The sequence below is a fragment of the Talaromyces marneffei genome, chromosome 4, assembly GCF_009556855.1.
Source record: "Talaromyces marneffei chromosome 4, complete sequence".
NCBI classification, from domain to species: Eukaryota; Fungi; Ascomycota; class Eurotiomycetes; order Eurotiales; family Trichocomaceae; genus Talaromyces; species Talaromyces marneffei.
This window is the reverse complement of record NC_072351.1, coordinates 2,210,780-2,222,028: the sequence shown is the minus strand read 5'-3', so window position 1 is coordinate 2,222,028 and position 11,249 is coordinate 2,210,780. Positions and strand designations below refer to the sequence as shown.

Sequence of the window (11,249 nt, the reverse complement as noted above, 5' to 3'; positions counted from 1 at the left end):
ATGGCCAGGCGAAACGGGGACCTCGAGTCCCTGAACGAGCGACATGGTTCCGAAAGCTCCACTAGCAGCTATCATTCACAGTCGACAGTGAGAGATGACACCATTGAAAATGGGTTGAGAAATGGCCATCGTAGCGGTGACCAGACTCCGCAGTCTGGCAGCATGAATAGGTATGCAAACCTGAATCGAGATTCTTCCAGTTTTTGCATGGACCTCAAAACACTCTACTTCCGATTGACTTTCAAGACATAATTTTGCCGATCCTCTATTTGGGCTGATTATGCGCTTCTCGTCTGCGAAATATAGATAAAATTGCTAATTGTTTGGAATACAGAACCGCGTCTGGCCGACAAGCCAATTTACCTTCACCTCCTGAGCTTTATACATCGATGTTTTCTCACTCTCCCTCGATCTCCCCGACCGATTCACGCAAACCTAGCATGCAAAGTCATCGCAAAGCGTTGGCAATCTTAGGTGCAGATGACTTCTTCTCACTAAACTCGGGGCCGCCGCAACCACCCCCCCCTGCATCTGGATCCTATCAACTTACCCTCAATCCAATGGTTCATGAGCCTTTCCGCGCATCATGGATGTCACCAGCATCACCAGATCAAACCGAACCGCCCAATCGTAACTCCGGCACTTTCCTTCAAGATGCGTCAGAGCATGAGGTTTCACCAATCACCCCCGCTTTCCGTCACGGTAACGAAAACACCTCAGGTTCCGATATCCATGATTTTGGCTACAAGGAGTTTCGACGAGAGTCTGCCGCAAGCGCAACTAGTAGTAATTCCAAGTCAAGCCAGAATGGTCATATTCGCAGGCGGCTTCAAGGATTCTTCGGCGGCAGCGCCGGAGATGAAAATGGCCCTGCGGAAAGCAGTGGTCGTGAAGATTGCGATTCCAACATTCAAAACCGTGAAATACCCATGTCACGCCATCGGAACGACTCGACAGCGTCAAAAACCATCTCGGAAACCTCAAAAACTCGTACCCTTTCACCGAGACCCTCGCGACCTCGAACGCCATTACCTTCAAGCGAAGTTACTCCGTGGATGTACCAACAATACAACGTACGTATTTGCATTACATGCGTCCCATGTTAATTAAGTCTAACATTGTTTAATACAGGATATTCCCCACTATGGTGAGGCTCCTATACGGAAAGAACCCACTGGCCCTGATGTTCAGCGTTTCACGAATGGAAAGGCAGCATCTATTCATTCCGATCATAAAACCTCACATAAGCTTCCATTTACAGGACGCCGACATTCTAGAAGCAAAGAAGGAAAACCCACTTCATCTGCGTCTTTCGAGTCCGCTCTTCGATCAACTGCTGCGGCCAATGCTCAAGATGACGATGCAAACCCCCATCTTCGAGATGCTAGAGGCTTGTTGGCAAATACCGCCATGAGCTCATCGAGCACTTTAGCCGGTCGCCCTACAAGCCCTGCTCCTAGTGCTCAAAGCTCTATAATCCAGCGCGATACTGGCTCTGGCCATGACTCACCAGGCCCCGTGCGTGGCTTTGTGCATAGGATACTTCGCAGCAAGCCTTCTACTCTGAAGAGCCTACCTGGTTCAGAGAAAAGCTTGCACGACGCCATAAGAACTGCCGCGAAAGTGCCCAGACGCGACGCCTCGCCTTTTCGCCATCGCCCGGGTAGTCTTGATGATAGTGTTGTAGGGAGACATGGTGACAGCCTTGAGTACGACCGCAAACGAGATGGGAAAGGCCTGGGCATACATGCACACAAACATAAGAAAGGCCGGAAATACACCTCAAACAAGTCGTCACCGTATCGAGAGCAGAATATATTCCAGCTTGATACCAACCTCAATGATATGAAAGGCATCGTCAGTGAACCGAGGCCGCACTCTCCTAACAATCAAACCTTTATCTTTGACGGCAATCTGCCGGAAGATCGGTTACCGCAAGAACATCAGGTTGGAGACTGGAATGCTCCTGATAGTTGGCAGGTCAAGAAGCAAGGTGACGATCTTGTTCGCGCTCTTCCGGAGATAGATGATGAACTTGAAGCTGCCGCCATTCATGACAGTTCCAGCTATTTTATTCGCATCTTTCGTATTGACTCAACCTTTGCAACACTTTCGGCTTCTCTGAACGCGACAGTCGCCGATATCCTTGAATTGCTTGGGAAAAAGTCTTTCTTGCAAGACGACCTAAAGAATTATGAAATTGTCATGCGCAAGAACGATTTATCAAGACAACTTGAACATGGAGAGCGTCCTATCTTACTACAAAAGAAATTCCTTGAACAAGTGGGCTATTTACCAAAAGATCGAATCGAGGATGTCGGCCGTGAGGATCACAGTTATATCTGTCGATTCATATTTCTCCCCACCAAGCTCAATGCCTATGTCAGTTTGGACGCCGACCCGGGGTTCAACAAGAGCCAGAAGTTTAGTCATGTTGACCTTCAGGGACGCAGCCTTGCCACGATACCGATCACTCTCTACAAAAGGGCGCCAGAGATCATCTCATTAAACTTGTCCCGTAATCTTGACATGGATGTGCCATCGGATTTCATAACCAGTTGTATCAACTTGCGCGAGATCAAATTCATGAGCAATGAGGCCTGGCGACTACCGTCTAGTTTCCGCTTGGCCACTCGACTTACGTACCTTGATGCTTCTAATAATAGGCTTGACGGGCTGGAATATACCGATCTTTCTGAGCTACATGGTCTAGTCAGCATCAAATTGGCAAATAACAGATTGTCATCTTTACCCAGCTACTTCAGGGATTATTCCTCATTGCGAAGTTTGACGCTCTCTTCAAACAACTTCCGGGTTTTCCCAGAATTCCTCTGCAATCTTCCCAACTTGGTCGATCTTGATATCAGCTTCAACAGCATTCGCGAATTACCACACATAGGTCGACTCAAACAGTTGGAGCGCCTCTGGGTGACAAACAATATGCTATCTGGACCACTTGATAAGTCGTTTCAAGGGTTGAAGAGCATCAAAGAGATTGATGCTCGATTTAACGCAATCGAAAATGTTGACAGCATTATGCGATTGCCTCGCCTAGAGCAGTTGCTACTAGGACACAATGCCGTGACAAAGTTCAAAGGCAACTTTCCCAAGCTACGAACACTGGTGCTTGACCATTGTCCAATTACGCAGTTCGAGCTGGATGCTCCTATACAGACTCTGACTTCGTTGAATATCGCTTCAGCGAAGTTGGTACAGTTAAAAGATTCTACATTTGAGAATCTTCCGAACCTCACCAAATTGATTCTGGACAAGAACTTCTTTTCATCACTTTCACCTTATATCGGAAAATTACGTCGTCTCGAACATTTCAGCATGATCAAAAATCCTTTGAAATCATTACCACCGACTATTGGTTGTCTGACAGAACTCAAACACTTGAATTTGAGAGAATGTAGCTTGGAACGGTTACCGTCCGAAATATGGTTCTGCTTGAAGCTTGAGCATTTGAATGTTTCCTCAAACATTCTTGATGGATTTCCAAAACACACCGGTCAGCCTCCCTTACCGCCCGGCGAATATGTGTCGCCGTCGCCGGCGACAACACCTGGCTTGTCTAATACTCCAAGCTATGAGGACATGGGATCATCTGATGATGCTCAATCACGACGTCCAAGCCAGAACTCAAGCGGTCTGCTGAGCTTGGCGGGCTCGCCCGGCATAGGCCGCAATAATTCCTTGCAATCCGCCTATATTCCTGGTGGTCGCAAGGCTTCAACGGCATCACGAGCGTACACCGAGGGATCTAGCTCGACTAGAAAAGATTCAAACTTCGCACAACGGCTGGCGACCACATTCTCTGGTTCGCTTCGAAATCTGTATCTTGCAGATAATCGGCTGGAAGATGATGTTTTCAGAGAGTTGGCTTACCTCCCAGAATTACGCGTGCTCAATCTCTCATACAATGCATTAACCGAAGTCCCACAAGGTTACCTCAAGAGATGGCAGAACTTGACCGATATTTTCCTTTCTGGCAACGAGCTGGCATCATTACCTTCCGATGACTTGGAAGAAACGAGCAATCTTAAGACCATACACTTGAATGGAAATCGATTTCAGGTCTTACCTGCGGAACTATGCAAAGTCAGCAAACTGGCCATTCTGGACGTCGGTAGCAATTTGCTTAAATACAATGTCTCCAATTGGCCTTATGATTGGAACTGGAATTGGAACCGTAATCTCAAATACCTCAATTTCTCCGGCAATAAAAGGCTCGAGATCAAACCGAACATTGCTTCTTTAGGATCAAATTCTGTTAACGGGACAGATTTGACCGGGTTCAACTCATTGACGCACCTGCGCATCTTGGGTCTGATGGATGTGACTTTGACAATTAAGACAGTTCCTGAGGAGACGGAGGATCGACGTGTCCGTACTTCGGCGTCTCTTGCAGGCTCACTGGCGTACGGAATGGCCGACTTCCTTGGGAAAGATGAGCATCTGTCTATCATCGACATGATGGTTCCTCGCTTACGTTCCGATAACATGGACACATTGGTTGGCATGTTCGATGGCCAGTCTCAGTCCATTGGTGGCTCCAAGATTGCGAAATTTCTTCACGAAAATTTCACTCAATGCTTTGTCGATGAACTGAAAAGGCTATCTCCTGATACAGAAACTCCGCTAGATGCACTGCGACGGGCATTCCTCACTTTGAACAAGGATATGGCCGCTGCTGCATACAAGTCCATTGACGACAAAGAAGTCCATCAATTTGCTCGTGGTTCGGCTGCCGCGAAACTGCTCAATAAGGATGATATTCATTCAGGTGGAGTTGCCACTGTACTTTATCTGAAAAACATGGACTTGTACGTTGCAAACGTGGGCGATGCACAAGCGGTTCTGGTCAAATCAGACGGGACTCTTAGACCCCTTACTTTCAACCATGACCCCGCCGAACCCGGCGAACGAAATCGTATACGAGAGGCTGGTGGCTTTGTTTCGCGCAATGGGAAATTGAACGACGTACTTCCTGTGTCTCGAGCATTTGGCTACTTCCCGTTAATTCCTGCTGTCGTCGCAGCGCCTCATACTGCCCACTTCACACTGACCGAGCAGGACGAGCTGATTATCATGGCATCTCGAGAGGTTTGGGATTATGTTACTTTCGATCTAGTTGTTGACGTGGCTCGTGCTGAACGCAGAGACTTGATGATTGCAAGCCAAAAAATCCGTGATCTTGCAATTGCGTTTGGAGCATCCAATAAGCTTATGGTCATGATCGTTGGAGTTAGTGAGCTGAAGAAACGCGAAAGATATAGGAAACTTCGAAATGCTAGTCTTTCCGTTGGTCCATCCTCGTTTCCCGAAGAAGTGCTTCCACCGAAGCGTACCCGAAGGGCCCGAGATGCTGTTGGTGATTCCAGGCTCGCTCGTTTCAACTTTGTGGATGCACCAGTTGGAGATCTGGCCATCATTTTCACGGATATCAAAAAATCTACCTCGCTATGGGAGACTTTCCCAGAGGCTATGCGGTCTGCTATTCAGATTCACAATGATATCTTGCGTCGGCAACTGGGCATAGTTGGCGGTTACGAGGTCAAGACTGAAGGAGATGCTTTCATGGTAGCGTTTTCAACAACCAGTGCCGCTCTTCTTTGGTGCTTCAATTGCCAGACACAATTATTGGAAGCCGAGTGGCCTAAGGAGATCTTGGAGCAACCGCAGTGCAAGGAACGGTATGATAAAGATGGAAATCTCATATTTAGAGGTCTTTCTGTCAGAATGGGTACTCACTGGGGCGAACCGGTGTGTGAGAAAGATCCCGTGACGAATCGTATGGACTATTTCGGTCCTATGGTCAACCGCGCTTCCCGTATTTCAACTGTCGCCGATGGAGGGCAAATCTTTGTCTCTTCTGATTTCATGAGCGAGCTTCAACGAACAAGTGAAGTTTATGCAGAGAGCGAGCGCTCCCTTTCTGTAAGCTCGGAAAGCGATTATGGAGATCCTTTACAGAACATTCGTAGAGAATTGCAACAACTCAACAGTCAAGGATTCGTTGTCAAAGATCAAGGTGAAAAGAAACTGAAGGGACTAGAGAATCCGGAAGCCCTCTATCTCATCTGTCCACATTCTCTTTCTGGAAGGCTCGCGGCTCAGGAAGGCGATTTCCAAGACCAAGAAGATCTGGGCCCTCCGACTATTAAGAAAGGCTCCCAGCTGGATATTCGTACAGACCAAATCTGGCAACTTTGGGAAATCACTCTTCGACTGGAGCGTCTGTGTGGCTCTCTCGAGACACCTGGGATTGGTGAATCCAATGCTCCCTATCGTCAGTTGATGTATGCAATCCAGAGAGGCGGTGGTGAGCTGGCAGATGCCACAATCCTAGGTATCGTCGAATCGCTAATCACGCGAACCGAAAATTGCATCAATACTCTCATCATACGTAATATGATGCGTCCATTCAAAAGGGGAGATTCAATACGTGATCATGCGATACCCATGACAGATGTGTTTTTGCAACTACAGAGCCAGTTTGCAGAATTCCACGCTCTTAAAGAGCATCTCAATATAGCAGCAACTGGCGCACCTGATCCGTCAACTCAAATAGGGCTCAATTTAAAGACACCGGGTTCTCAATCTCAAAGCAGTGGAACCAATTCCAGCTCTTCATCTCATATACGTCTTCTGCTATCGCCACCATCCCCCGATCGCTGAATCCGATGACGTATATATTGGTGCAATATGCTCCCTTCCTTTGTGTCGATTGCATCTTTACAACTTGCACACTACATATAAATTTCTACTAATTTCCAACTTCTTTTTTACTTTCATTGGGGCGGAGTCCGGATTGTAACTCTCGACATGCAATACCTTTCTGACTTTGAATGGGTGGTCAAGTCAAGATCACTCAATGGGTTTTTGTTTTTAAGGGGTTTTTTTCTTGTTTCCTTAAGGAGACAGACTATTTTCGCTCATGTTGATATACATAGATTCGCTTTTGCGATGATGACTATTTACGGCTTGAATATATGGTGACTGCAGGGTTTGGCCTGATTTTCATGTCTGCCTCAATGTTGAGGGATTGTTATCTCTGTTTGACAACCCTCTTTGGCCATCAGGAGGATATTAATTGGCTGGGTGGTATGCTTCGGGCGGTTGTTTATGACTTGTATTTATTACTTATTATATGACTATCGTATAAGAACATCAGGAATGAAGCTTGCTATTGATAAGCTCAACATTATCCACCAATGGTTCTTCAGGAGGATTCAAACGAGCAACTTTCCCTCACCGATTTTGCTGAGGATTTCACTGGTAGTTTCCTGTGTTGCTGTGCTGGCGATACAGTCGAGGATACTCTCACCAGGTTTCAGCACTTTTGCAACCTTCATAACAATATCAGAACATCTATAGTCAGATACATGCATCGTACCAAGACTATTGGCAAGATAAAAATTAGCAAGACCAGTCGTCGTGACGACCTCATAACCACAACATTCCGAATATCTATCAACTAGCTCTACGATATCCTGGATTGTTCTGGCCTAAGGAATCACCTATCCGAGAGTCATCATTCAATGGAAAGTATGTGCTCGTCATGTCTGCAGCAAGGTTCTCGGAAGAAACGTTCTATCAGTTAATTAGAGATGGATATTCGACTAACATAGGCTGATGATTTGAAGAAATCCAATATAAGATTCAGTGAAAGATGAGATCAACCCAAGCATAGTTCCAAACCCGGCCTAGCGCACTCGATGTCCCATCACGTGCTGCAGTAACCAGCTTGTTTACTGACGTCGTTCACTTGCAACCAACCACCTCTATATCCATGACCATCATCATCTCCAACATCATTCCATCCTTGTTTGCCCTTATTCTCATCGGTAGAGCCTGTTTATCAAAGATTACACACTTCTTTTCTCTAGACTAACAAGCGATAAACGGCTAACTGCGACCAAGTGGGCGGCAACTGAGCGCGACCTTGTTGCCCCGGATACCGCACCAAAAATCTCGTGTTTTCAGTTCACTTTTACACAAACCGCTTTCAATTTGTTGGCTGCATATCGAACCCCTCCTTATCCATTATTCCCTTCACAATCTCGAAGACAATTGTGTCCCTGTCTATCATTCAAAAGGCTAGAATAGACACCTTTGTCTTTTTTCTCAATAACTCGGCTCAGATTCCTATCCCTGCCTTCGTTCAATACATACACTTAGAAACCCAGGCCGACACCTGGCAACATCACAGCCATGGCGTCGAGTTTAGAGGACCTGGGATACCTTGCCCCAGGCTTCAATCTTTCATCATTAACCATGCCTCGTTTACGGGAGATCCTCGTCAGCCATGATGTTCCCTATCCTTCCTCGGCTAAGAAGGCTCAACTGATTGCGATTTTTGAGGAAAAAGTTCTACCCAAAGCACAAGAACTTCTCCGTGATAGAGAACGTGTTCGCCGCACAAGTGCCGGAATTACCGATATGAGCAGTCAATCTAATTCTGAAGCAAATGGGGACGAAGATGAAATCAATAATAGAGATTCGATGCTGCCACCGCCGACGCCGTCTACTGTTGGAAGCCGGCGTGCACGCTCGCGACCGAGCACACGAGCATCGACCGCTGAAATTGACGATAGTGCTTTACTACAAGCTACACCAAGGCGCCGAGGCCGTCCTGGCAAAAGCACGCGAGCTTCGGATGTGGAAACCATGGATGATAATCTTGCGACTCCCGTTATACCCGAGGCCACACCTAAAGCCCGATCTACCGCTCGTAAGACTCGCAAGAGTGAAGCAGCCCCGTCATATGATGAAGTTGTCGAACGCACGCCAAGTGTCAAGACTGATAGCCGAGCGGGTAGCGTTTTCACCGACGAAAATCCCTTTCAGAGTGGCAGCTCACCTACTTCTCATGAGCCGACCCCAAGGGCTCGCACAGTTAGCGGGGAACGTAAACGAAGGAGCACGCCTCGTGTCTCAGGCGACGGTACTCTGGTAGCAGAACATCGGGGTAAACGAGATTCAAGTCGTCCTATTAAGATTAAGCAAGAGGAGGATATTATAACACCAAGAAAGTCGACTTTTGAGTTCCCAATCTCCCGCCTCCGAACAGCCACGCCACATTTGGAGGATGAGTCTGAGTCTGAAGCTGAAGCTGGAGAGGAGTTCACTCCGGATGAGCAGTTGGCTCTCGAGACAGCTAACGCGGAATCACAAGCCCTAGCCAGCAGAGGGCATGGCAAAAGTTCCTGGAGATTGCCAATGCTTGTAATTCTCTTGCTTCTATCTGGATTCGGAATCTATTGGCGTCAAGCGAAATTTGAGATTGGCTTTTGTGGAATAGGGAAACCTAGGTGGTCTCTTGCAGATACCAATGTGCCTGAATGGGCACATGTGCTGGAACCCCAATGTGAACCTTGCCCGCAACATGCCTTCTGTTTAGAACGTCTTAGGATTGAGTGTGAAAAGGACTTCGTGGAGCAATACCATCCACTCTCGTTGAATGGCTTCTTACCGCTCCCACCCCAGTGTGTGGTCGATAACGAAAAGTCCGATCGCATCATGGCCGTTGCTAACAGGGCCGTTCAAGAACTCCGCCAGCGGCGAGCCAAGTACGAGTGTGGAGATGGCGCCGATGCCAAAACTCCCTTCATTACCGAGCCAGAACTGAAGAAAGCCGTCTCACATCAACGTGGTCCACGTGTCAGAATGAGTGACTCAGAATTTGATGATCTGTGGGCATCAGCTCTTGGAGAATTGGTTACTAGAGAAGAAATTACCACAAGCGGAGGGTAAGTCAAACCCTTTTTATCCCCTCCTTCCCCGACATGTATTCCAAATCTTATGCATGATGTATGTTTATATCTGGATTCTGACAGGGGTCTGAACACTAACAGTGATCGCCTCGCATTAACAGAACTTCATCCCGTGCCTTCGCAAGTGACTCACTCGCCAATCTCCCTATCATCTGCGCATTCCGCCGCCACCTCCGACTCTCTCTCATCGCGTATCGATTCCCTATTCTCATTCTAGTTCTGTCTATGGCCGGTCTAGCTTACATTAGAGCCGAGTTTCTCGCTCGACGAGCAGACATTGCTCGAGTGCCCGAGCTTGTTGGGACAACGCTCGACCGTCTTTCGACCCAAGCTGCTTTACACAGGCGTGGAGGGGCACCGGAGCCCTGGATTGCGATTGGCCAGCTACGGGACGATGTCTTACGCTCTGAGTTGCGAGGTAATCGTCGAGAAAAGCTCTGGAAGCGTGTTAAAGCAGTTGTTGAAGGCAATGCCAACGTGCGAGCATCGGTCCGCGAAAGCCATAGCGGAGATGTCGCCCGAGCGTGGGAGTGGACTGGCAGTACAGGCAACCATCTGGATAGTGTCCGCCGGGAGAGTGGAAGGGTGAAATTTTCCCTATCTCCCGGATACGAGACCTCGCCAACGATTGACGAAGATATGAGCATTGCGCGGAGCCCTAGGGAGTCGCGTAAGTGGGACGAAGGACGCCCGATATATTAATTTTCTTCCTTCACTAATCATTCTGTTGAACAATATTCCCCTTTATTACACTTTACATCATTTTACCTTGTACATATGCTTTCCGACATATATTATTAATTCTTTTCTTTTTCTTCTTGTGTTACACAACTTTCATTACTTGACTCATATTTTTGCATTTTGCATCAGTTGATATCCCACATTGACTTTTTTACATGGTTCATGATACTTGTCAGTAGAAGAGCCCTGACATTCACAGAATGAATTTTCCTTTGCCTTTGCAACAGCAGGTAAAATCTCATATACATAGCTCAGGGACTTGAATAGGCTGTCAATACTTGGTAGTTGAACGCGGCACTGAGCTGGAATTCACGTGGGCAAGCTTAGCCCTAATCTAGCCATGTTGCCTAATCTGGCAACATTTTAGAATAAGACCTAATTTACCGCAAGGAATCTGGCCGACACATGTATTCATGATTGGCACTGCAACGCAAGATCTGATATATCAAACTTGGGCTGTTCTCTTAAAAAAGCTAGTATTTGGAGTCCTAATATTGCTAAAACATGCGAGCTCCTTAAGATTATCATTCAACGACACAATGTATCCTCAGACTTTGTGTGCCCTCATTTGCCAGCACCGGAATGAAAAGCTAGAAGGGATCGATCTCATATTCGAAAGAGGTAGTTGGTAGTTTTCTTTCTTGTCGCATTCTCTCAACTAGGACACCTTGTTTCACCTGGCATATACTTTTAGCATTCTCTGTTATAGGATAAACTAGATACTTCTCG

At 47.0% G+C, this 11,249-nt stretch overlaps 2 protein-coding genes across 2 annotated transcripts; both read left to right on the top strand.

Moving 5' to 3' along the window:
* On the top strand, positions 1–6,681 carry EYB26_005837 (uncharacterized protein; the record flags this gene model as incomplete). The annotated part of the gene is made up of 3 exons (XM_054265117.1): positions 1–170; positions 335–1,073; positions 1,132–6,681. 3 exons carry the CDS (start codon positions 1–3, stop codon positions 6,679–6,681), a joined length of 6,459 nt encoding a protein of 2,152 aa, XP_054121092.1.
* Positions 6,682–8,217: 1,536 nt separating this feature from the next.
* On the top strand, positions 8,218–10,481 carry EYB26_005836 (uncharacterized protein; the record flags this gene model as incomplete). Its single annotated transcript, XM_054265116.1, has 2 exons — positions 8,218–9,755; positions 9,881–10,481. 2 exons carry the CDS (start codon positions 8,218–8,220, stop codon positions 10,479–10,481), a joined length of 2,139 nt encoding a protein of 712 aa, XP_054121091.1.
* Between the last annotated feature and the right edge of the window lie 768 nt (positions 10,482–11,249).